The 24,425-nt window shown below is 45.1% G+C and overlaps 2 protein-coding genes across 3 annotated transcripts in view; both read left to right on the plus strand.

Annotated features, from left to right (window-relative positions):
* Nucleotides 1-11,656, plus strand: part of ARNT (aryl hydrocarbon receptor nuclear translocator) — a 77,158-nt gene extending 65,502 nt beyond the window's left edge. Inside the window, exons 15-22 of the mRNA XM_023724606.1 lie at nt 3,046-3,156; nt 3,318-3,387; nt 3,542-3,665; nt 3,855-3,957; nt 4,335-4,482; nt 5,790-5,949; nt 6,397-6,563; nt 8,079-11,656. Of these exons, the coding sequence (XP_023580374.1) occupies nt 3,046-3,156; nt 3,318-3,387; nt 3,542-3,665; nt 3,855-3,957; nt 4,335-4,482; nt 5,790-5,949; nt 6,397-6,563; nt 8,079-8,168 (973 nt within the window). The 3' untranslated portion in view covers nt 8,169-11,656. The remainder of the gene's footprint in view (nt 1-3,045; nt 3,157-3,317; nt 3,388-3,541; nt 3,666-3,854; nt 3,958-4,334; nt 4,483-5,789; nt 5,950-6,396; nt 6,564-8,078) is intronic.
* A 581-nt stretch (nt 11,657-12,237) lies between these two features.
* Nucleotides 12,238-24,110, plus strand: CTSK (cathepsin K). 2 transcript variants are annotated; one of them, XM_023724611.1, is made up of 8 exons: nt 12,238-12,402; nt 12,934-13,054; nt 14,458-14,580; nt 14,666-14,821; nt 17,163-17,381; nt 21,205-21,370; nt 21,641-21,746; nt 23,423-24,110. In XM_023724611.1, exons 2-8 carry the CDS (start codon nt 12,935-12,937, stop codon nt 23,520-23,522), a joined length of 990 nt encoding a protein of 329 aa, XP_023580379.1. In that variant the 5' UTR covers nt 12,238-12,402; nt 12,934; the 3' UTR covers nt 23,523-24,110. The 2 variants fall into 2 exon arrangements, with proteins under 2 accessions (XP_023580379.1, XP_023580377.1); XM_023724609.1 differs by having other exon boundaries at nt 12,239-12,427.
* Nucleotides 24,111-24,425: the final 315 nt, after the last annotated feature.

Here is a 24,425-nt window from a genome sequence, read left to right on the forward strand (position 1 = left end):
GAATCAACTCGAGGGCAACAGGTTTTTCTTTGTTTTGGTGCCTTTATGAAATGGGGGTGCACGTCTCTCCCCACTCTGACTGACCTTTTAATGGCTGCCTGCCTTCTGTAGGTTTACATCAGAGGTACGATCTCCCTAGTTTGTTGGAACCACTATTGGTCTTCAGCTAGAGCAATCAAAATAACAGCGTATTGTGCCTTAAAGGGGTAAATGCTGTTTTGCAGAACCCTTTTCTTTAGCCAAGAGGAAGCATTCACCGTATTGAAGATTTAGTCCCTCCAAAATAAAAAGAAGTCAAGTCCTTAGACCGTAGGCCCCTTCCGTTAACAGAGTTAGCAATATTTACCTCAGAACCCAGTTGAATTTTGCAATTCAGGGAGTAGAAGTGACTCTATCCCTGGGTTGTATCCTTCCACCATACTTATTCAGTCTGTATGCTGAGCAAATAATGCAAGAAGCTGGACTGTGTGCAGAAGAATGCGGCATCAGGATTGGAGGAATACTCATTAGCAACCGTGACATGCAGATGACACAACCTTGGTTGCTGAAAGTGAAGAGGACTTGAAGCACTTTACTGATGAAGATCAAAGACCACAGTCTTCAGTATGGATTACATCTCATTATAAAGAAAACAAATCCTCACAATGGGACCAGTAAGCAAAATCATGATAAACAGAGAAAAGATTGAAGTTGTCAAGGATTTCATTTTACTTGGATCCACAGTCAATGCCCATGGAAGCAGCAGTCAAGAAATCAATGTATTGCACTGGGAAAATCTGCTGCAAAAGACCTCTTTAAAGTGTTAAAAAGCAAAGATGTCACTTTGGGGACTAAGGTATGCCTGACCCAAGTCATGGTATCTTCAGTCACCTCATACGCATGTGAAAGCTGGACAGTGAATAAGGAAGACCAAAGAAGAATTGACATCTTTGAATTAGGATATTGGTGAAGAGTATTGAATATACCATGGACTACCAGAAGAACAAACAAATCTGTCTTGGAAGAAGTACAGCCAGAATGCGCCTTAGAAGCAAGGATGGTGAGACTTCATCTCAAGTACTTTGGACATGTTATCAGGAGGGATCAGTCCCTGGAGAAGGACATCGTATTTGGTAAAGTAGCGGGTCAGTGAAAAAGAGGAAGACCCTCCATGAGATGGACTGACACAGTGGCTGCAGCAGTGGGCTCAAGCATAACAATAATTGTGAGGTTGGAGCAGGACCAGGTAGTGTTTCGTTCTGTTGTACACAGGGTCGCTGTGAGTTGGAACCGACTAGACGGCACCTAACACCAACAATCCCTCTTACAACAGGAGACAGGGGGCAGATAGTAGAGACAGAGGTGGAAGAAATTCCAGATGGCCTTTGTCCCCTGCCTTTCTCCAGATGCTGCTGCAGCAGAGACCACAGGTTGGCATGAGGAGTGAGCAGGCCTCAGCGATCTTCGTCTCTTCCCAAGTCTTCTCACTGCCTCTTTGATTCCTAGAGATAATTGGCCATCTTAAAAGTCAATATCAGATAGGAAACTTAAAACTCATTAATGTTAGAGGAGGCACCTGTTGAAATGTAGTTTCTGCTCAACCAAATATTAAGAATGGGATCCTGGTGCTTATGTTTTCACTTGGGTTTAGGCAGGCAGACCTCTGATAAGCCAAGGAATTTTGACAGAATTCTCAGGAGTGTACCTCGCCTCATACCTGCCCAGGTTTTGAGTTAGGTAGCCCCCAAATGGATTGATACACCCTTGCATTCAAACGAGGAAATGGAAAACCGGGATAAGAATTGATTGTATTTTAAGGATAAGAAAACTGAGTCTCAGATAGATTAGGTAGTAGGGCCTCTGCAGCACTACTAGGAGATCATGGAGCCCAGATCCCCAGTCCCAAGAAAACTACATTTTGAGGCTTTATCATAATAGCCAGTTGAATTTGAAATGTGGATTATAAAGAAAGGAAATGGAAGCAACCCATGGGTCCTGGTCTTTTCACCTGTTGGAGGAGAATACTCATTAAGTCAGGAGGTATCCTTGGAGCCCAGAAGGTGCCTTTGTCTAGGTATTTGGTAATGCGTTAAAAGATACGTAGAGCTTCTACCTTCGGTTAGCTTATAGTTTTAATGTGGTAAATCTACAAAAATATTCACAGAAAATATTTCATCACCAAGAAGTTCTTGTGGTACAAACGGTGACGTGCTCAGCTGCTAACTGAAAGGTTGTCAGGTGGGACCCACCCGGCCACTCCAGGGGAGAAAGGCCTGGCAATCTGCTTCTGTAAAGATTATAGCCAAGGAAACCTTGTGAGGTTCTGCTTTGTCACATGGGTCACTATGAGTTAAAAACCCGATGGTACCCAACAGCAACAAAAAATATTTCATTACCAGAGGAAATAGAGAGCAAAAGTAGTCTGAGATTAAACCGTGTTAATCACGTTTACATATAATTGTTATATACTCACAGCTTACAAAATCACATGTCATAGACACCTAGAATTGTATTTATGCAGCAAACATAGTTACTGCTTTCAGTGGCTTAAAATCTGGAAAATCTTTCTGTGGTTAATTATTGTGTGCTGGCCGGTGTTCTAAGCCTCTGTGTGTTCTCACTTAACTCGTGTTTGCAAAGTTACATCAACTATTGAAAGATTTATCCCCCACATGTTTCCTGTCCAGTCCCTGTTCTGTATCTCTATTTTTCTCCCTTTTCCCTACTCCTCTTCGGAGCATGTGTGCATGCAGACACACACACACACGCACACATGCACGCACACACACACACACACACACCAGCTATGTATTAAATGCATAGAACCAGCTAGAACACAAACAGGATGAACCCTTGGGCCATAGGGCATAGTTTCTGTTTGTACCATTTTGTCCCCAATATGAATTATTTGCTGAAACTGAGGTTATGGGTCCCCTGTAGGACTGGTCTTTAAAAGGGGGTTTATTAGTGATCACCCTGCTTGCAGATGGAGCTTTATAGAGCTTTATGTACAGACAGGGTCAAATTCTCTTTTTTTTTTATTCTGTCTACCCTCTCTTTTCCCAGAAACTCTAGCCAGGAACCACGGTCTGCACTTTCCGGCACAATCCAGAGGCCACAGCTCGGTCCCACAGCTAATTTATCGCTGGAGATGGGCTCAGGGCAGCTGGCACCCAGGTGAGAAATAGTGGAAGAATCATGTCTTAGGCAGTCACTAGCCCAGGGGATGGCCGTCTGCAGTCCCGTGTGTGTTTGGTTGGTTTTTTAAAGTTTCCCCAGATGCTTTTATAAAGGCTTCTTTTTGCCCATTTCTCTCCTTTCTGGCCTTTGACATACAGGCAGCAGCAACAAACAGAACTGGAAGTGGTCCCAGGAAGAGATGGACTGGCTGGCTACAATCATCCCCAGGTGTGTTTGCTTTCTTTCCTGAAGAGGTCAGTGAGCATTTCCTTACAAACTATCCCGCGGTGCCCATTAAGAGTTTTTGAATCCAGGTGAATTTTAGGGTTTGGGATTATCCTGTTAAGTCCTTCCTGGTTATTTTTATCATGGTATTCCCCAGGTCTCTGTTCAGCCGGTAACAGCCCCTGGGCCAGAACACAGCAAGCCCCTTGAGAAGTCAGATGGTCTGTTTGCCCAGGATAGAGACCCACGGTTCTCAGAGATCTACTCCAACATCAGTGCAGGTACCTGCTCCTCAGTCCCTCAGTTCTCACTTAGATCACTTATTGATGGATCTGCTGCTGGCCAGCCAGTAGTTTTCCAACATATTTCCACTTAATCATAATACCTCACAAATAAATAGGAACTTGCTGGAGCTAATAACTACAGCCCCCTGACCGGCCCTCCCCACCCCCACTCCTTTTGGTCCACAGATCAGAGTAAAGGCATCTCCTCCAGCACTGTCCCCGCCACCCAACAGCTATTCTCCCAGGGCAACACATTCCCTTCTACCCCCCGGCCGGCAGAGAACTTCAGGTGAGCCCCATATGTGTGTGCTGCTTTCCACGGCCCTGAGGGGGGCTGAGCCCAAGGTGTATTCTTCCTTAGCTTTCTCTGATTCCTTCCGATGAAGCAGAGGCACGTGCAGGGCCTAGGGTGAGACAGCTGCTTCTCTTCCTTCTCTTTCTTCGCACCTGTCCTTCTGTCACGTTCTAGGTTCCGACTCTGTATTGTTCTGGTCCGTGTGGGATCGTCAGTCTTTCTCGTTTTTTCCAAGTTGGGTTATCAGGCTTTTCTTAACTCCAGGGGAGTCAAGGGGATATAGGGATAGCTCTGGGTTGTCCTTAGATCACTAGCTTCTGTGATAAATCAAACATTTTAACCCTTTTACTTCACTATTTGTTCACTCCTAGGAATAGTGGTTTGGCCCCTTCTGTAACCATTGTCCAGTCATCCGCTTCTGCAGGGCAAATGTTGGCCCAGATTTCCCGCCACTCCAACCCCACCCAGGGAGCAACCCCACCTTGGACCCCCAGCACCCGCCCAGGCTTCTCTGCCCAGGTAAAGCTTCTCGTTGGGCTGTCCCTGTATCTTGTTTGGTTTTTTAGCGTGTGTAAGATTATTCTTGTCAGCCGTAGATGACCTTCCCTCCAACCTGCTCTTCCCTACCCTCCAGTTTTCATCTTTGTTAGAGCAGATTGATAGTAAAAACCGTAGATATTCCAGAAATGTCATTGAAGTCATGTTTTTCACATGTCCGCTTTAGATCAGAATTGCTCACACAGAACATTGTGAACAAGTTTGATTTTTCAGTCTTTACCTCTTAAAAAGTAATTTCTGAAAAGTTGCCACTTTGTGGATACAGGAACAGAGGAGACAATTAAATACTTACTTACGTATAGTAATGTCCATCTACTGAAGAACAGTATTGAGAGAGTCTTACATTGTATTTTCATGCAAATAACATGCGCCTTCTACGTTTGTTTGCCAGCGTGCCCTTCCCCCATCGTGGTATTTTCGTCGTGGTATTTTCGTAAGTGCTGCTGTGCCAGTTTTTTGTTTTACATTTTGCTGTTAATAAAATCAGCATGATGTTCTTAGGAAAATACCTCGGGGGAGGGAGCGGTTGGCAAACAAGCGTAGAAGGCATGTGCTATGTGCATAAAAATACAGTATGTGATATATATTAAGCCTAAAGCAAGTAGTCCTTCATATATGAATATATATTTATATTGTACAAGTGATACTTCAGATTAAAAAGCCAAAACCAAAAGCAGGCCCCAGAATTGTTCTATGCGGTATGATATCCTTTGTGTAAAAAACGTATAGGAAAATAAGAACTGGAAGCAGTTCTCTGAAAACGTTAACCATAGGTGCTCTGCTGGTGAAATTATGAATGATTCTTATTTTTAAAAGACTTTCCTTCACTTTCCAAATATTTCTTGCTATTATGGTGAGACAAAAATATTTTTAAAAAAGATGCCATTAGGCACAAATTAATGCCGTACAGACTAAATAAAGTACTGCAGAATTTTTTTCTGCATGTAATATTCCGTTATTAATGCTGCTAGTTTTTATATAACTACAGTTTATAAAATGCTTTCATTTAAATCATTTAATTCTCATAACCCTAAAAGTGTGATTTGATTAATCCCATAGTTCTTTGCTTCTTGTACTTTATCACAGCTGCCTAAAAAGAGTGTCAGGGAGATAGGGCATTTCAATCAGAGGAAATGCACAATAGGAGATAAGCCGTGCGCTTGGTTCCCAGGAACACACTGATTGACAGAGGCTGACTCTGCTGGGAGTGGTGTGTGCAGTAATGTTCATGCTCCGTTTGTTGCTCCCCGTTCCCATCCCTCCTTTAGCAGGTGGCTTCCCAGGCTACAGCCAAGACTCGCTCTCCCCAGTTTGCTGTGGGCAACTTTCAGGCTCCATCCTCCTTCAGCCCCATGTCCCTCCCTGGTGCTCCGACCACGTCACCTGGTGCTGCCTACCCCAGCCTCACGAACCATGGCTCCAGCTTTGGTGAGTTCAGATCAGGAGGAGGGTAACAGAAGATCACACCACTGAGGAAAAAGGGTTTGGTAGTTAAAATCGTTTGTCCGTGTCCTGGGTGCACTGACCTATTTATGGGGAAATGCAAGTGAATTCTCTGGAAGGTGGCAGTCGATTTGGAGTTTAAAACCTGCCCACAGGAGAAACACTTCAGCACGTATATCCAGAAGCATGTAAGTTATGATAAATTTAATACGATGCAGACTAAATGAGCATTGGGCTCTTTGGAAAGGCTGCATAGAGAAGAAAAATTTATTTGGGGCTGGGTTTTGAAATGAATAGGTGTAATTGGCAGAGAGAAGGGTAGAAGGTAAATCTGGGTAAAATTAGTGGCTCGCGTGTAGTCTTGTACTAGTTTCTCATCTCCAGTTGAGTTAGTAGACTGAAATTGTTCCTTCTTCCTTGCTGTATTTCCAGCTCCTGAGACTGGACAGACTGCGGGACAGTTCCAGACACGGACAGCAGAGGGTGTGGGTGTCTGGTCGCAGTGGCAAGGCCAGCAGCCCCATCAGCGGTCGAGTTCTGGCGAGCACCACGTTCAGCAGCCAACGGCCCAGCAAGCCGGCCAGCCGGAGGTCTTCCAGGTGAGGTGGAGAAAAGAACTTCAGAGAATCAGGAGCTGGGAGAGGAGGGGCCAGGAGGAGGGACACGGAAGGAAGCAGCATGGATTGAGGTGTTTGGTTGAGAGCATGTACAGGAAGACAGAGGAAAGACGTGTAGAAATAAATGTCACTGATTGGAAAAATTACGAACTTCGTGTGATGCACAGCCTTTAACCAGACAGACAAAGCTAGTGATTTGAATCAAGCACCTTGCGAAGATGCCAGAGAAAGGTATTTTAGCCCATTCAAGGAGAGCCACATCCCACATTAGAGCAGCTCTGGATACAAATAGGCAGAACTTACACAGAAAAACAAAGGAGCCCTGGTGGTGCAGGGATTAAGAGCCCAGCCGCTAACCAAAAGGGTGGCAGTTCGAATCCACCAGCCGCTCCTTGGAAACCCTGTGGGGCCGTTTTCCTCTGTCCTGTAGGGTCGCTGTGAGTTGGAACCAACTCAGTGGCAGTGGGTTTGGTTTTGGTTTATAAAAAAAAAAAATGCTTAAAATAGAACATACTGATTACAGCTGTAAAGGTAGATTTAAAAGTCCTGAGGGGCCTGCAAGAGTAAATAGAGTAATACTAGGCAGGCAAAGGAAACTAATGTAAAGGATTGATTGAGCGAAGGCAAAACTGGTGTTGGTGGCTAAATGAATAGTTTCTTTTATAAGGATCAGCACGAGCTCGTTCCTATGAGGCAAAGGTTAAAGATGCCCCAAACGTCTAACTTTCCAAGCTGCTGTGCCCCTCCATTTCTCTAACATCAGCTACTCCCTCCCGCCTCAGTACTCTCCACCGTCTTTGGGTTCCCTAATTTCTTGCAACGTCTCACAGAACTCAAGGACCATTTTAAAGGAAATGACTCACGTGGTTGTAGAGGCTGGCTAAGTCCCAGATTCGTGACTCAGACATAGACTTCTCCCTGTCCCTCAGTCTTTGCCCAAAGGCACTCAGCTTTCTTGCCCCGTGGGCCGGGAAGCCCACTGCTCTTTCTCCTTCGAGTCTCTACTGTGGGTCTCTCCTTCTTTGGTGGTGGTGGGCTCCTCCTCTCCGCTCTGGAATTGCCTCTCTTTTAAGGCAAAGCTGACCAATCCCCTTGGTGGGCCACAGTTACGCTCTCACACAGTCACCTGGGTGGGAGTTACAAGACCGTGGCTAGAAAGGCAACACACAAAAGTAATTAATCCACCGCAGTGGAGAACAAATAGGATAGAAGATACTCCTGTGTGTCTGTGGGAGGTTGTATGAAATGTGACAAGCAGGTTTCTTTTTCCCTGTCACAATACTGAGGACTGAAAAAGAGGGGACATGAGGAACTCCAGGAGGAAGACAGAGAAGGACTCAGAAAAGGCTGGGATCTAAAGGAGTTAGAGCTGCGGGGAGGAAGCGCTCAGCACACTGGGGCTCCCTGGGGTCTGTGGCGGGTGTGGGCAGTGCTGAAGGAAGGGCGTAAACGGAAGGGTCAAGGCGTGTGACCACATTTACTGTTTTGTCTCATTAGGAGATGCTGTCCATGCTGGGGGACCAGAGCAACAGCTACAACAACGAAGAATTTCCCGATTTAACTATGTTTCCCTCCTTTTCAGAATAGAACTGTTGGGGTGAGGATAAGGGGGTGGGGGAGAAAAATCACCATTTGTTTTAAAAAGCAAGTCTTTCTGTAAACAGAATAAAAGTTCCTCTCCCTTCCCTTCCCTCACCCCTGCTGTGTACCCCCTTTCCCCGCTGGCCTTTCCCCCACCCTGCTGCCTCCGAGATAACATGGATAGATGCAGTGGATCGAGTGAATCTCCAAGGCTGTGGGGCCCTTTGAAAACCTGGGGCTAGATGCGGTGAAGAGTGCCTCTCCTCTCGTGTCTCTTGGCCAGAACTGGTGCAGAGATGGTTTGTGCTGGGGCCGAGGGGCAGGTTAGAGGACGCTGACACCCGCTCTTTGCCTTGAATACTGCGGCGTGTTTTGGGGGAGAAGCTCTGAATAGGGCGGAGGAGAGGAGAAATGTCCTGGGATCTGAGGCCCGTGAAACGTGGTAGGTGTATGTGGGGTTCAGGAAGTGAGCATGGGCTCTTCTGCTGCCTGTGAGCGGGTCTCTGGGAAGAAACTCGGGAGGGAGGGAGGGAGAGAGCGAGCGTGTGTGTGAGCGTGCGTGGGTGGGTGTATCTTCCTTGTCTCCCTGTTAGGGAGTTATGCAAAATTCGTCCCAGAGTTTGTCTTTCTGTGTGTTTTTCAAAGAGTCCTAAGGAATTAAATCTTCCGGGTGTTTCCACTTCGTATTGCAGCCAAAGAGCATTTTAATAAATGTCTTTGCTGCACTTAACATCTATGCCCAGATAATATGCAACTGTGAGCAAATAGATAAAGTCTTCTGTTGATATAGTTGGTCTCTCATCAAACATTTAGTGGTAAAGCAGGGTCATTCCTGCTTTTGGTGCTCTCACCTTATGTGGAAGATCTGCAGACATTACAGAAGTGGGCTGGCGAGATAAACACTTTCAGAAACCCCAGACTTGGCCATGAAGACAATGCTGCATTTTCTGTCAGAATCACAGATGATGTGTGTTCTGTAGAGGTTATTTCTGCACGGAAACTCAACTTCTTGAATTAGCAATCAGTGAAAATCTCACTGTTGGCGTATAAACCAAATACCAAGCCCTCTTGCAAAGTAGCTGCTTTCATCCTATCCTCAGTGTTCAGTCTGGCAGGAAATGGAGAGTTAGGTCTCTCCGGGGCCTGTGGCTCTTTCCACTTCCCTCCAGTCTTGAGATTGGATGTTGCTTCAGAGTGTAAGTGTGGTAATTCCATGTAATGGATGGGGCCTGTACCCCATCCCCACGGGGGCACGTAGCAATTAACGATAGCCATATAAATGCAGACACAGGTCTCTGCTCTCACCCTTTACCTTCCTCAGGTAACAATCATGTGTAACAGCCTTTTTTTTTTTTGTTTTTTAATTGGCTCAGGCCAGTATCTAAGTGCAAGACTGAATGAATAAGGAGAAGACATATTAAGTGTAGCCATAGGGGACTGAGGAGCACAGGTGGCCTTGGAGAGGCTGAGGGATGTCATTTCCGAGCTTCCCTCCCTTTGTCTCCAGTCTGGTGCCAGGTAGTGGAGTTGAAAAGGGGACAGTTTATTTTTTTATTCTGTGTGCACACATGCAGTATACATATATATTTATACCACAGTTTAAGAAACCAAAAAGTTGAGTTTCCAGTGGAATCCTTGTTTTTTAATAATTGACTGTTTTTAAATGTGATCAAGACTATAATATTGTACAGCTATTACAGGGCTTTGGGGGAAGGGAAGGGGAGGGAGAAGATGCTCTGGGGGTTTTGTTTTTTCTTTTCCTTCAGGGTTTTATTTTTGATTGTTGTTTTCTTGTTGGCCATTTCTGTACTGCTGGCATCTGTGCTGAGCCTTACAGTGGCAAAAATAATGACATGTAGCAAAGATTGTAAAACAAAATATTTTTTCCTTTTGTAAAATGTCTTGTGTTGTGTGATCTTGATTGCGGCTTGTCATTCCTTTCCAGTTCGAAAGAACAGAGGCGCACATCTAGACAAATCCATAGCTCGAGCCCCAAGGATACAAAAAAAAGCACAGTGTGACTGTATAATTTCAGGAATCAGAAATCACAGGGCTCTGATCACTCAGCACTCCTCCCCCTCAGCTGTCCTCCTGATCATGATACATCTGAGTAAAATCAGAAGCGACATTCTGACTGAAACGGGGGTGAGGGGGAGTTGCTCAAGCCCTCAGATGGGGGAGAGAGTTGAGGCTTGTGACCATGAGTGCACATCTGGATGCCTTCCCCTGGGATGTCCTCCTCTTCTGGATTAAAAGGAGTTAGGGATGGGGAAACGAAGCTGTTCAAGTCTGGACCTCGTTTCCCTCTAGGACCACGTGGTTCATTTGCAGATCTTAAAAACCATAGGCATAAGGCTGTATTCCTGAGGGTCTATGCAGCTGAGCTAGAAACAGAATCTAGAACCCAGTGTATTATCCTTTCTATTCCCAGGACCGTCTTTTCCCCTCCTCCATATCTGTTTATGGAAGAAAGCGGGATTTAGGGTGTGGTTTGGGGACTGAGCTAGACTCTTATGATTTGTCACATGCCTGGATGTCCAGGAAGCGTTTGGAGAAGCTCGTGTGACTGGACCTGGATCAGGGATTTTCATAACTGAGACGGACGGTGTTCCTTAGGCAGCCTGGCATCAGAGTGGTGACCACAAAGAGTCACGTGGGAACCCGTCAGTGTTCCCAGTATCGGGTCAGTGCTGCCATAAGCCAGGAGTGCTGTTTTTGGTTACTGTAACAACTGATTTCATCCAGACTCTCTGACAGGGCGTGTCCTTCCTCAGCAGAACTATCCGGCTGTTCCCCGGCCTGGGAGCAATGACAACTTGTAGCCGATAACAAAATACAGATGATTTTGGAGCCTGTGGGTCCCTTACATTCCTCCTTCCCAGCCTTGTTATTTCTTCATCCTTGAGAGGAGGATTAGACACAATTCCCAAAAATGAGGTTTCAGGGTTGGGAGGTGGGCAATGATAACAAAATGATATTAAAGAGAAAAGGAGGGAAAGGCCAGCGCTGTGTCCTCTGTGGACCCACCAAGGGGAAGGTAAGCCCCATCTGAGTACTCTGTATTGAGGTCCACAGCTCCATAAGGACAATCACGTGGAACTAAAGACCTAGCAGATCTCCACCCCTACGCAAATCCACTCCCTCCTTCCCTCTGCTAATCCCTCTTCTCCCAGCGTTTCTATCCCCGCCTCCCTCCCCTTATCCAAATTTCCCGGTGGGCAGCTGACTACTGGAGCTGACTTCCGCAATCCTGATGGAATATATCTAGCCCCCCTAGTCACCCGCACACATTGTCCCCACGTCCCTGCCGAAACCAGCCCAGAGAACAGATACCCAGCAGCAGGTAATGTTTTCAATTTCCCAAATCTTTTGGCTTCTCGTTCTTGCTACCTTTCTATTCTGAGTATTCGGGACGTAGTGACTTGGGGACCAAAATGGACTTTTTCTGCACTCTGGGTGAAAACAGTGCCCTTCTTAGGCTATTTTTTGGCTAAATCCGCCTGAAAATGTTCAGTATTCTATGATTTACATGTATGCATGCATGGTTGTTAGTTAAAGCAAGAGATACAGGAAATCCTTCACCCATCCCTCAGAAGTGGCCTTTGTTTATACTTCTCTGCTTTGGCCAGAAGGGAGCAAAAGGGGGTAGCTCACTAGTGGGGAGGAGGGGTGCAGGACGATGGTGGCTCAGTGCTTCCTACTCTGACATCTCAGAGCCCCTGGCAACCCAGCTGTCAAATGCCCTGCTGGACTGAGTTTGCAAAGATTGCTCACAAACAGACTGTGAATTCAGAAATTATTCCAGCTGTAAGACTTGCTACAGATTGTAAATTCTTCATACAGTGGAGACTATGTAATTAAGCAAGAAATGAGTGAAGCAAGAATAAACCGAGGAGCTGTTAATTTAAGCGATCATAAAATACTGCTTTTTAATCTTAAATTTTTCTGACAAACCTTCGTTCTGAGGATTTTTGTCCCGTGAGGCAACCACAGTTTTTGTTGTTGGAAGAAAGGAAAAACTTGCCTGTCCACAGCAGCTGGTTGAGATTAGGGCAACTTCCTGTCTACAGAGCGGGGTAAGAGAGAAGGGGAAGAAATGCAGCAGGGCCAGGAGACACTGAACATCTCAGGGGCTGGTAAACACTGCCAGCCTTTCCCGGAGCTCTCCTGGCAGGACCTGGAGAAGTAGCCTAACGAATTCAGACCTGAGGCCAGAAGAGAACGGAGCCCTGAAGAAATGGTCAGGACGCAGAATTGAGCGGGAGGTCTGTGTGCGTTTGCCGGCTCCACTCCTCCCCGTGCATATCCTCCCAGCCTGCGGGGGACACTGGAGGAGACTGGTGCCAGGCCCATTCTCATCGTCCCTGTCTGCCCCCTTCCTGGTGTCTGTGCAAGTGTGTGTTGGTTGACCCTCCCCAGGTCAAAACACTTGGAACCACGTGGGCCAGTACCGCATCCAAACCCAGGCCCTTTTGTTTGATGATACGAAAATCATCTTCAGTTCTGTCTGCCTTCCTCATCAAGTCTGGTTTTTCCCTTCCTCGTCGGGAGGAAGGGGTTCTTCAGGTTCCTGGACCCCCATGGATTATTTGTGTGTGTGTGTGTGTGTGTGTGTGTGCAGTGTTCTTATGAAAGGGAAGTTTTTATTGACTACTCAAAGGAGTCTGGCTCCCAAAAGCTTCACAGTCCCTGGTTTGGAGTGTGGCTTCAGCTATTGCCTTATCCTAAGATAAGCTGTGAACCCCTTCCCCTTGTTATCCCCTTCCCCCAGGATGTGGGGGCTCAAGGTTCTGCTGCTGCCCATGGTGAGCTTTGCTGTGTACCCTGAGGAGATCCTGGACACCCAGTGGGAGCTGTGGAAGAAGACCTACCGGAAGCAGTATAATAGCAAGGTGCCTGGGGACCTGGGGCAAGGAGGAAGGGCTGGATCTGAGACTTCTCTAATCCTTTAGTCACTTCCAGACTCCCGTCTTCAGTCTGCATACTTTAACCACTCTGACCCCAGCCTGCCCCTGTGCCTTCACTCAGCACCAAGTCTAGCCTGCCTTTGCTGTGTAGACATTTGCTGTCTTTCATTTCTCTTGGGAAGCCTTTTCAGAATATTGCTATTAATCTGTAAGCAATTTTTCTACACATCTCCCCAGAGCTTTGCGTTCTGTTGTTTGTATTTATTTACGTATTTCTTTTTTTTAGTTCCTTTTCTTTAAAAAACATTGTAATTTTGGAGAAAATTTGTATAGCAAATTAGGTTCCCTTTAACAGTTTCTATACATGTTTTTCAGTGACACTGGCTACACTTTTCACAATGTGTCCGCGTTCTCATTATTTCCATTCTGGTGGTTCTGTTTCCACTAATCCAGCTTGATTGCCCCCCTTACCTTCTCATCGTTGGTCTGGGGTAAATGTTGACTCTTAGGTCTCTCTCATTTAGATGACTGCTTAGAGACACACGGTACTCAACATTATTTTATGAGCCGCTGTGTCTTTTGGCTGATAGGTGAGCTTGGGAGTCGTTTGAGTTTCAAGTTTAAAGGATATCCAGGGCAGTAGTCTCACGGGTTCTTCTAGTCTCTACTGGTCCAGTTAGTTTGATCTTTTTTAGGAATTTGAGTTTTGTTCTACATTTTTTTCCCATTCTTTCTGGGATCTTCTATCGTGTCCCTGGTCCGAACAGTAGGTGGTGGTAGCCAGGCACCATCGAGTTCTTCTGGTCTCGAGGTAGGTGAGGCCATGGTTCGTGTAGACTTAGTCCTGTAGCCTAGCTTCGTCTTTGAGCCTTTGGTTTCCTTCTTTCTCTTTTACTCCAGACGCATAGAGACCAATAGTTGTATCTTAGATGGCTGTTCGTAAGCTTTTAAGACCCCAGACATTAGTCTCCCAAACTAGGATGTAGAACATTATGAGCTATGTTGTGCCAAACCGAGTTTCCCCTGAAACTATGGCCCTAAGCCCTCAAACCCAGTGACCCAATCCCTCAAAGTGTTTGGTCATGTCTAGGAAGTGTCCAACCCTATGGAGCAGTTCTGCTCTCTCCTATAGGGTCTCTGTGAGTCAGAACCAACTGGATGGCAACGGGTTTGGTTTTTTTGGTTTAGGAAGTATTCATAACTGTGCCCCCTATGTGCTTTATTTTATATGTGAATACGCATTTCTTTCTATATGTTCTGAATAATTCTGTGGTCAGTTCCCCAACTCGATTGTAGATTCTGTTATTGTTTCATCCCTTTCCCTGAAACCTCCACAGTGTTACATACAGAACACAGTCTATGCCACTACTGAAGATGCTTTTGTTTAGGTGGATGAAATCTCTCGGCGTTTAATTTGGGAAAAAAACTTGAAGTATATTTCCATCCACAACCTTGAGGCCTCTCTCGGTGTGCACACGTATGAACTGGCCATGAACCACTTGGGGGACATGGTGAGTTGAGCCTGGACTCCTAGCCCACCTGCCCCGCTTGCTCTCGTTTCCTGCTGACACTTGGCCTCTTTCTTCTTTGTCCTAGACCAGTGAAGAGGTGGTTCAGAAGATGACAGGTCTGAGAGTACCTCCCTCGGATTCCCGGGATAACGACACCCTCTATATCCCTGACTGGGAGGGTAGAGCCCCAGACTCCATCGATTATCGAAAAAAGGGATACGTCACACCTGTCAGAAACCAGGTACCTTCCATTCTCTGAGTGTGGATATGTAATCTGGCATGACCTCTTCCTTTTTCTGCTTCTTTGTTTTTGATGTAAGAGGACACCAGGAAGAGGGTGCAAGGAATTAAGGTAATTCTCCCCATGCCGAGAGAATATTATAGACTTACCTGTTATCACCTGTTTTTGGACATTTAGGTTGTTTCTGGGTTTTCGTTATTACAAATAATGTTGCACTAAGTACCCTTGTGCATATATTTTTTGTGCACATGTACAAATATGCATGCAAAATAAATCCTTAAATTGGAATTGCTAGGTCACAAAGAATCCCTTCCAAAAATGTTTTTACAATCTTACAGCATAAGAATGACAGTTTTCCTAGAACCTTAACAATGGATTGTAGCAACAAGGTGAACATTTGATTTAACATTCATTCAACAAACATTCTTTTCCCCCCAGAACCTACCAGGTACAGTGTTAGGCAGTAGATATTCAGGATGACTAAAACATGACCTGTGTCCTCAAGAAATCCTCTTGATGTTAATCTTAAAAAATTAAAAGAACAGGAAAAAAAACTCTAAAGGGTGGCCAAACAAACACTAACAATAATAGCTAGTACTTTAAAAAAATATTGTGGTCTAACAGATGATGGTGATTGCATAACATGCCACCAAAATGTACACTTAAAAATGGTGAAAATGGCAAATCTTAGGTTTCTAATTTTTGCGTATATACCTAGGGAGCGGAATTACCGGGTCATATAATAATTCTGTTTATATTAACGTACAACTGGAAAACTCTTAAATCTGAGCATAATGATTTCAAGGCTCATCCATTTTCTAGCAAGTATCAGTACTTCATTCCTTTTTATGGGTGACTAATATTCCATTGTATGTCTACACCATATTTTGTTTATCCATTCATCTCTTGACGGACACTCGGGTTGTTTATACCTTTCAGATACTGTGAATAGTGCTTCTGTGCACTTTTTTTAGTAATAGCCATACTAGTGGGTGTTAAGTGGTATCTCATTGTGGTTTTGATTTCCCTTTTTCTAATGACGAATGATGTTGAGCATCTTTCATGTGCTCGTTGGCCATTTGTATATTATCTTTGGAGAAATATCTATTCAAATCTTTTGCCTGTTTTTTAATTGGGTTGTTTGTCTTTTTGTCCTTGAGTTGTAGGAGTTCTTTATATATTCTGGATATTAAACCCTTATTAGATATACAATTAGCGAATTTTTCTTCCATTCTGTATGTTGTCTTTTTACTTTCTTGATAACGTCCTTTGTTGCACAAAACTTTTTAATTTTGATGAAGTCCAGTTTATCTATTTTTTCTTTTGTTGCTTGTGCTTTTGGTGCTGTATCTAAGAATCCATTGCCAAATCCAAGGTCATGAAGATTTACTCTTGTGTTTTCTTCTAAGAAGGAGTCCTGGTGGAGCAGTGGTTAAAGCACTTGGCTGCTAACCAAAAAGTCAGCGGTTTGAACCCTCCAGATGCTCGGCTGAAGAAAGATGTGGCAGTCTGCTTCCATAAAGATTACAGCCTTCGAAACTCTATGGGGCAGTTCTACTCTGTCCTATAGGGTCACTGTGAGTCGAAATTTGACTCAATGGCAGTGGGTTCAGGGTTTTTCTTCTAAAAGTTTTATGGTTTTTTCTCTTATATTTAGGTTGTTGATTCATTTCAAGTTAATTTTTGTATATGGTGTGAGGTAGGGGTTCACCTTCATTCTTTTTCATTTTAGAGATTATTATGTGTCAGGAGTTTGTAAGTCCTTCACATGAATTGGAGCCGTGGCGGTGCAGTGGTTAATAGTTTGGCCACTAACCAAAAGGTGGGCAGTTTGAATCCACCAGCCGCTCCTTGGAAACCCTATGGGGCAGTTCTACTCTATCCTTTAGGGTCGCTATGAGTTGGAATCAACTCGACGGCAATGGTTTTGGTTTTGGCTTATATGAATTAAATCTTTAAATCCTCATAACAACCCCATTAAGTATTTTATGATTATCATCCACATTTTACATATAAGGAAGCTGAGGCACAGAGAAATAACTTTCCCAAGGCTACCTTTGCAGGCAGATGGCAAAGCCAGGGTTAGAACCCAGGCAGACTGACTCCAGAGCAGGTGATGTGCTCTGCTATGCCTTACTGCAGCTAACAATAACAAGAGTAACAACAGTTATCAATAGCAATAGAACAACGCAGCAGATGTCAAGTGAAGGGGAGTAGGAGGACTTCACAACAAAGGTAACATTTGTGCTGGAATTTATAAGATGCATGGAGTTTCATCAGGCAGGTAGAAGGAACACAGTGTGAACAGCAATGACCAGTAATTTATCTGTATACCTCTCAGGGTCAGTGTGGTTCCTGTTGGGCTTTTAGCTCTGTGGGTGCCCTGGAAGGCCAGCTCAAGAAGAAGACTGGAAAACTCTTAAATCTGAGTCCCCAGAACCTGGTGGATTGTGTGTCTGAGAATGATGGCTGCAGAGGGGGCTATATGACCAATGCCTTTCAGTATGTGCAGAAGAACCGGGGCATCGACTCTGAAGATGCCTACCCGTACGTGGGACAGGTGAGACCACCCCACACAGATAGACAGTTAGTTCTCTAATGGCTCCTCCTTCCCCAATGTGATGTTTTGTACGGGAAACAATTCCAGAAATCTTATCTTCTATTATTCCTAATTTGGTGGACTAATTTCCCACAGAAGTCCAAGAAGATTCCCACAGTCTGAGAGAACTTCGAGAGCTTAGGCTACCAGCTCCTATCTGCCCCCTGGTCCTGGAGAAAAAGAAACAACAGACAGGTCATTCCCTGGACCTCTGAGCAGATCTCTTTCTCCCTCTGCTGCTACCTTGGTAAAGAGCTTGGCTGCTAATCAAAAGGTCGGCAGCTCAAATCCACCAGCCACTCCTTGGAAACCCTATGGGGCGGTTCTTCTCTGTCTTTTGGGGTCGCTAGGAGTTGGAATAGACATGACAGCAACGGGTTTGGTTTTGGGTTTTTTTTTAGTACCTTAACTCCTCTATCCTATTACAAACCCCCAACCCATCATGCTATTGAGCCATGTGGCTTTATTTTGTATGATCTCAGTGTGGGTTTGGGAATGTTTAAGCAAATTAACAAGTTAACATGCTAACATGTAAAATGAGACAAAAACAAGTTGATTCATATTTCTTGTAATTTTAGAGATGAAGAGTCAACTCACTTCCTCCTAAAAGATACTTCCTTAGTAATAGGAATGAAATCTTTCGTATCTAAAAAGCAGAAGACCGGATGAATTTTTTTATACACGGGGCTGATAGGTGATATAATGTGGGGCCTTTGCAACAGGTGTGTTTGGAACAGGGATAGCAAGTTGATAAGATCTGAGTAATAAAAACGATGGCTCCTACGTGTTAAGCCATGTGTTTGGTGCATTTTCTCATTTAATTCTCACAACAACCCGATAAGGTAGATTTATCTTCCCTTTATAGATGAGGAAGTTGATACGTAAGGAGGTAATAACAGCATACTCAACTCCATACCACCAAGTATCAGAGCCAAGATTTATCTACCAAGTCTGTTTATCTGCTGTAACATTCCTATACATGTCTCCTCTGCATATCTGCGAGAGTTTCTTTACTAGGATATCATACCTTGGAACAGAATGTCTGGGTCTTAGTGTATGTGCATTTGCAGCTTTACTAGATAATGTCAGATTGTTTACTGAAGTATTGGGAACAATGTCTGTTCCCACCTGCAGTGTGTCCGAAATCCCATCGACTCACGCCTTCATCAGTAGGTTATCTAGCGATTTACATTTCTTCTGCAGTGAATTGACTGTTGATATCTTTTGCCCATTTTTAATTGGGTTGTTTTTCTTACTTATTTTTGGGAATTTAAAAATATTTTGGATACTAATACTATGTGAGAAATGATGTCTGCTGCAATAAAATGCTCATTAATGTAAATGACTGAATAAATCCATTTCAGTGGATACTCAACAGCCTACACAGTAAAGTCACTTCAGTACATCCTCGTGATGTACTTTATTTTGTCAATTTCACTCCATTTTTATCCCTTTTTATGGTTTTTTTAGTGGTCAGGTATAAAAGGCAAAGAAAACAGAGGTTGTCCCTAGAAAAAAACTTTCTTCAGTCCATACAAAATTTTCAGAACTGCTGTGTCCCAAATCCATATTTGAATTCTGGGGCCACTAGTATTGGGTGCAGCATATTAAATCTGCCCTGACAATGAGCTTGTTCATTCTGAATACATCAGGCCAATCACTGAGATAACCTGAACATGACAAAATAGTGTAACTTTTTTTTTGTCATTTAATATTTAAAAAATAAGACAAATCCCAACAGTATATATAAAAAACAGATTTGTGTTTATAATTTATTCCATATTGATTAATCCAGGCAGCCAGTGTAAAAGTTTGTGTAACTATGTTAAAGAAACTTAAATACCATCAGAGCTAATAGTTGGTCACATTCATTGACATGGAGCCCTGGTGGCACAGTGGTGAAGTGCTCTGCCGCTAACCAGAAGGTCGGTGGTTCGAACCCACCAGCTGCTCAGTGGGAGAAGGATGTGGCAGTCTGCCTGCTTCTGTAAAGATTACAGCCTTGGAAACACTATGGGGCCGTTGTGTTCTGTCCTGCAGGGTGGCTGTGAGTCGGAATGGACTTGACAGCAGTAGGTTAATTCTTTGACAGCGTGCATCATGTATTCAGCTCTGTATTAATCAGTCTGTTGAGGCGCAGCTCCAAGACTCTGAATAATTTAAATGACAATTACGAAATATTTAAAACCCCGTTTTGGAATACAAGGGGCATTTGACTTCCAATTTCCATACTCCCAGGCCCTCAGATGATCTTTCCAGCATGAGAGAGCCATGTGGAATGATTTGGGTCTCATCATCAAGTTAAAATGAAGAATTCACCATACAATACACATGTTCCTCTTTTTTACATTCTGCATCTTGGGCAATTGTCCTCTTGTATCTGTGTTACAGTTTCTAAAAGCAGTTACCGTCGAAAACTGAAAGAACTCTTCTCAGATGAGCATGTGAATGAATGAAGGGAGGTTAAAAAAAAAAAAGAAAAAGAAAATTAAAAAAACAAGAAATCTGATAAGGTAGCAGCCAGAGAAGAACATTTTAAAAGGACAGTACTTTAAGTTGGTTCCAGCCATAGTATAGGTTATTCTGACTTTAAAGTGGCTTTGCAGGACACCCTTCTAAGTCTGTTCCCAAGATACTGTTTTCCTTGTAGATCTGTGCGGTCGCTACCCCCAGGAGGCATCAGGGGTTTGGATCATGTAGCAGAGTACAACAGGATTTTGAGAAATTATCAAGGCAGAAGACCACTGTGCTCTTCAAATATCACGTCAAATGCTGCCATTACTGTTAATATTTAGATAATTCTTGTTGTAGATACAACCTTCGGGTCTTGAAGGGGCAGTGTGCAGGAAAATGAATTACCAGCAAGAACACGCCCCCTTGACCCAGGCTGGCGTTAGATCCCTCGGTTGCGGTTTGCAGTGAAGTACATCAGTGCCATCGAGACTGCAAAATGGCGTCAGAAGGTCACAGGCTGAACGGCTACGTTCTTGACTAATCTGCTTTAGTGTCGTAGCATGTACTTTTATATTTGTTCTCTGATGGGAGCAGGGAGCCCTGGTAGTGCAGTGGTGAAGCACTCGGCTGCTAACCAAAAGGCCAGCAGTTCAAACCCACTAGCTGCCCCGCAGGAGAAAGATGTGGCAGTCTGCTTCCGTAAGGATTACAGCCTAGGAAGCCCTATGGGGCAGGTCTAGTCTGTCCTACAGGGTCGCTACGAGTCGGAAGTGACTCGACGGCATCAGGCTGATGGGAGCACGAGGGTCCTGCCAAAACTCGTTGCCTCAAACCAGCTCCGGTGATACAGGTTCAGAGGGGCGAGGTCCTCTGTCCGGCTGAACCTCGGCCTTGGCCTCATCCCCACATAGAGCTGGTGCCTCCCCACCCTCGGAGGTGCTGCATGGCCAGAAGATAATCTGTGCCTTATGGGTCTTCTTTTTTTTTTCAGATCTTATTTCAAAACTCTTTCCCTATCCTGAGGCGAAAAAAATATTCTCTCTCTTAAAACGTTTCCCAGTTTTTCCTTTCACATTTATATCTTAAAACCACCTGGCATTGATTTTTGTGTATGGTGGAAGGTAGGGATCCACTTTTCATATTCCTTTTTATAGTTTTCTGAAATGGCGAGGAGGGAACAGACTCTCTCTAGAGACTTTTATCTGCTGCTGCCATTAATTCCAAGCGAGAAGGCCTGCCTCACTGACATCGTCAAAACATCCGAAGAGTTCCCACTCACCACCTCATTGCCTGCTGCCTCATACCGTTGTTTCCCCTTTGTTTCTTCCAGGATGAAAATTGTATGTACAGCCCGACAGGCAAGGCGGCTAAATGCCGAGGCTACAGAGAGATCCCTGTGGGCGATGAGAAAGCGCTGAAGAGGGCAGTGGCCCGAGTGGGCCCCATCTCTGTGGCCATTGATGCAAGCCTGACCTCCTTCCAGTTTTACAGCAGAGGTAAGGAGCTGTTCTCATGGAGCACAATCCACTGTCTTTTATGGCGAGGGTTTGGCGGCTTCTCAAAGGGTACTGAGCATTTCCAGTACTTAGTTTTCATGTTCAGACTGAGTCTGCCGAGAGACACTTGTAGCCACCGCAGTCTGCAGTATCCCTGTCTTAAGCCCGTCTGACTGGGGCAGGAGTTTACAACGGCGGTCCTACACGCGGAGACCCCACAGGGCAGCCCCTGGGTTGCGGAGAGCCCCCCCTCAGCGATTTGTTTCCTAGGTGTGTATTACGATGAAAGATGCAATAGCGATAACCTGAACCACGCGGTTCTGGCAGTGGGGTACGGGACCCAGAAGGGGAACAAGCACTGGATAGTTAAAAACAGGTAAGGGGGGGACACTACCTTTGTCGCTCTGTCACCTCCAACCACTCCACCCTCACCTCCAACTTCCCAGTATCCTCTCCTCTCTCCCAAGCTGAGAGAAAGTTCTCAAACTTTTCCATTCCACCCTGCCAGTTAGAGGCCATTAATTCTGAGTCTAGCATTTAATGGCCCGGCAGCAGACAATAATACTGAGAGTATGTGTGGGCAGCTGCCCCTGCACAGGGTATTTGCGGGGCGCTTAGCCGCTTACACAAGTGAATAAGCAGGAGGTCTATCTTCAGTGATCTCACAGCCCAGTAAGAAACACAGACCGAACTAACACAACATACATCCGCACAAAGAACCAACAGGAGCCCTGGTGGCGCAGTGGTTAAGAACTCGGCTGCTAACCCGAAGGTCGGCAGTTCAAATCCCGTAGCTGCTCCTTGGAAACCCTATGGGGCAGTTCTACCCTGTCCTCTAGGGTCGCTGTGAGTCGGAATTGACTTGACAGCGGTGGGTTCCTTTTTCTTTGCTGTGATCAGTTTCTTCGGGAAGCGTGCGTCATCGGTCTGTAAGCAGTAGGAGAACAATGTAAAGGTTTAATATCCCGTGTGCAGCTTTTGTCCCTTCCAGGAGCACATAGGCATGTCCAAGAACCTGCCAAAGATTGTGAAATCTGTGAAGAGAAACACTTTTTAGAAACAAGACGTGAACTAAAATACTAATGTTTCCTTCCCTATTATTGAAAACAAACAAAACTCCAGGGTACCTTGGCTGCCCATCTCTTTTTAGCCCCTTGTGACTTCGGTCAGCCCAGCCTGGCAGCAGCACTGATGACATTTTCTGTCGTTGGTGCCCCGCAAAGAGCAAGAATACTAGACTCTGGGGAGTTGGCAGATTAATGCAGTGGGGCTGGATGATGAATGCCACCTGGAAGGCTGAAGAGGTAGAATGTGAGGCTGGGAGTCACTTCACACGTGAAGCCACATTTTATATCACAGTCCCATCTCGGGGAGCCCCAGCAGTCCTTCTGAGAAGCACCTCTCCCGTTGCATCTGCCTGGTGTCCTCCCTTCTTGACACCCAGCCCCAAACACCTACTCTGTCATCTCTTGATGGGGTACCAAGGGTGGAGGCAGTATCTAGGAGAACTGGGAGGAAAAAGGGACAAACCCAGGCGGGATGAGGATCATTAGGGGCCCCCAGAGAAGGGGCGGCCGGGGTAGGGCACACGTCTTAAGTACAGGTGTTAGGTGATCAGAGAGCTTACTGGTTGGGGAAAGAAAACCCACGGAAAGAAATCAGGAAGATGATGTGGTCACCCTCGCTCCCTTTGTCCAGTCATCTCTCACCCACTCTTCCATCTCTCCTGCTTTCCTGCCTCTCTTGTTCGTTGCGTGCCCCTCCACTGGTGTCCACTTCCACCCGCCCAAATTCCATCCAGCCTTTGGGATCAGCTCAAATACCCCCCATCGCATCAAGCCTTTTCTGATGCCCCTGACCAGAGCAGTCTGTCCCACCTTTGAGACCTAGAGCATTATGCCTTCTCTCCATTTCTTAACTTTAAACTTTTTAAAGGTAAAAATTGTTGTACTCATTTTTGTGTACTGTCCGTGCCTGGCACAATACTCAGTAAGTGTTTTCATGAATACATACACGGAGGGTGCTAAGTATTTTTCTCTATTGGTCCTACAGCTGGGGAGAATACTGGGGAAACAAAGGCTATATCCTCATGGCCCGGAATAAGAACAGCGCCTGTGGCATTGCCAACCTGGCCAGCTTCCCCAGGATGTGACTCCAGCCAGCCACCCGCATCCCACCCTTCCATTCCTTCCACGTTGGCGCGTTGTACTCACGTACTTCGGAAGGGAGTTGGTGTGCCTTTCTTGAAGCAGATGTGTTCAGTTTCCGTATTTGTGTCTCAGGTGACACTCTTATTACTTCCTTCTCTCACCCAAGGCCTTTATTTTCTTCACTGTGGCCCCAGCAGGAATATCCCCGACAGGTGTGCATTCTTAGGCTGAGAAATGTGACCACAGCCTGCCCTGACTGTGTTGTCCTGGGCCTGATGCTGTGCAGGTACTTAGAGCCTGGAGAACTTCAGATCGGCCGGATTCTCATTCGCTAGGACTAGTTAGCTTTAAAAACCCTAGAGGACTAAGGTCACCTGACTTCTCAGTTTCCAAGCTCCCTTGTTCTGTATCATCAAGGTAAAACTTGCTGTGTTTTTCACCCCAATTCATAAGTCCATTCATAAATGTTTGCTGCAAGTCTACATGATGCCAGAAATGTGTTTTCTTTTTCTTCCTTTGCATTTTTTGAAATAAACTAAGCATTTATCTCTTGTCTTCAATTTAATAAATAGCTATTTAATTAACATATATTTGGTGTCAGATAATGTGCTAGGTCCTGGGGGCACAAGAATGAATAAATCATATTCCCTATCCTTGATGTTTGGTTGGAGAGATGATCACATTAACAGTTCATCCCAGTTCATTTATTTGTTCATTCCTTCAGCCAACATTTATTGAGTGCTTACTGGCTCCCGAGAACTGTACTAAATTTCAGGGATGAAGTGAACACAGCCCCTTCTGTGGAGGAGTACACAGTCCAGTGGACTAGAGCTGCAGGTTAAGGACCACAGTGGAGATGGATACCAAGTAATCATGAGAACACAGAGGTGAAAGGGCCTAACTGC

Source organism: Trichechus manatus, unplaced genomic scaffold (assembly GCF_000243295.1).
Source record: "Trichechus manatus latirostris isolate Lorelei unplaced genomic scaffold, TriManLat1.0 scaffold00250, whole genome shotgun sequence".
NCBI lineage: Eukaryota > Metazoa > Chordata > Mammalia > Sirenia > Trichechidae > Trichechus > Trichechus manatus.

Coding starts and splice junctions, on each gene's coding strand:
- CTSK (XM_023724611.1), top strand. CDS start 12,935: ATGTGGGGGCTCAAGGTTCTGCTGCTGCCCATGGTGAGCTTTGCTGTG. Junction 14,581..14,665: donor TGAACCACTTGGGGGACATG/GTGAGTTGAGCC, acceptor TCTTTGTCCTAG/ACCAGTGAAGAGGTGGTTCA. Junction 17,382..21,204: donor CCTACCCGTACGTGGGACAG/GTGAGACCACCC, acceptor TGTTTCTTCCAG/GATGAAAATTGTATGTACAG.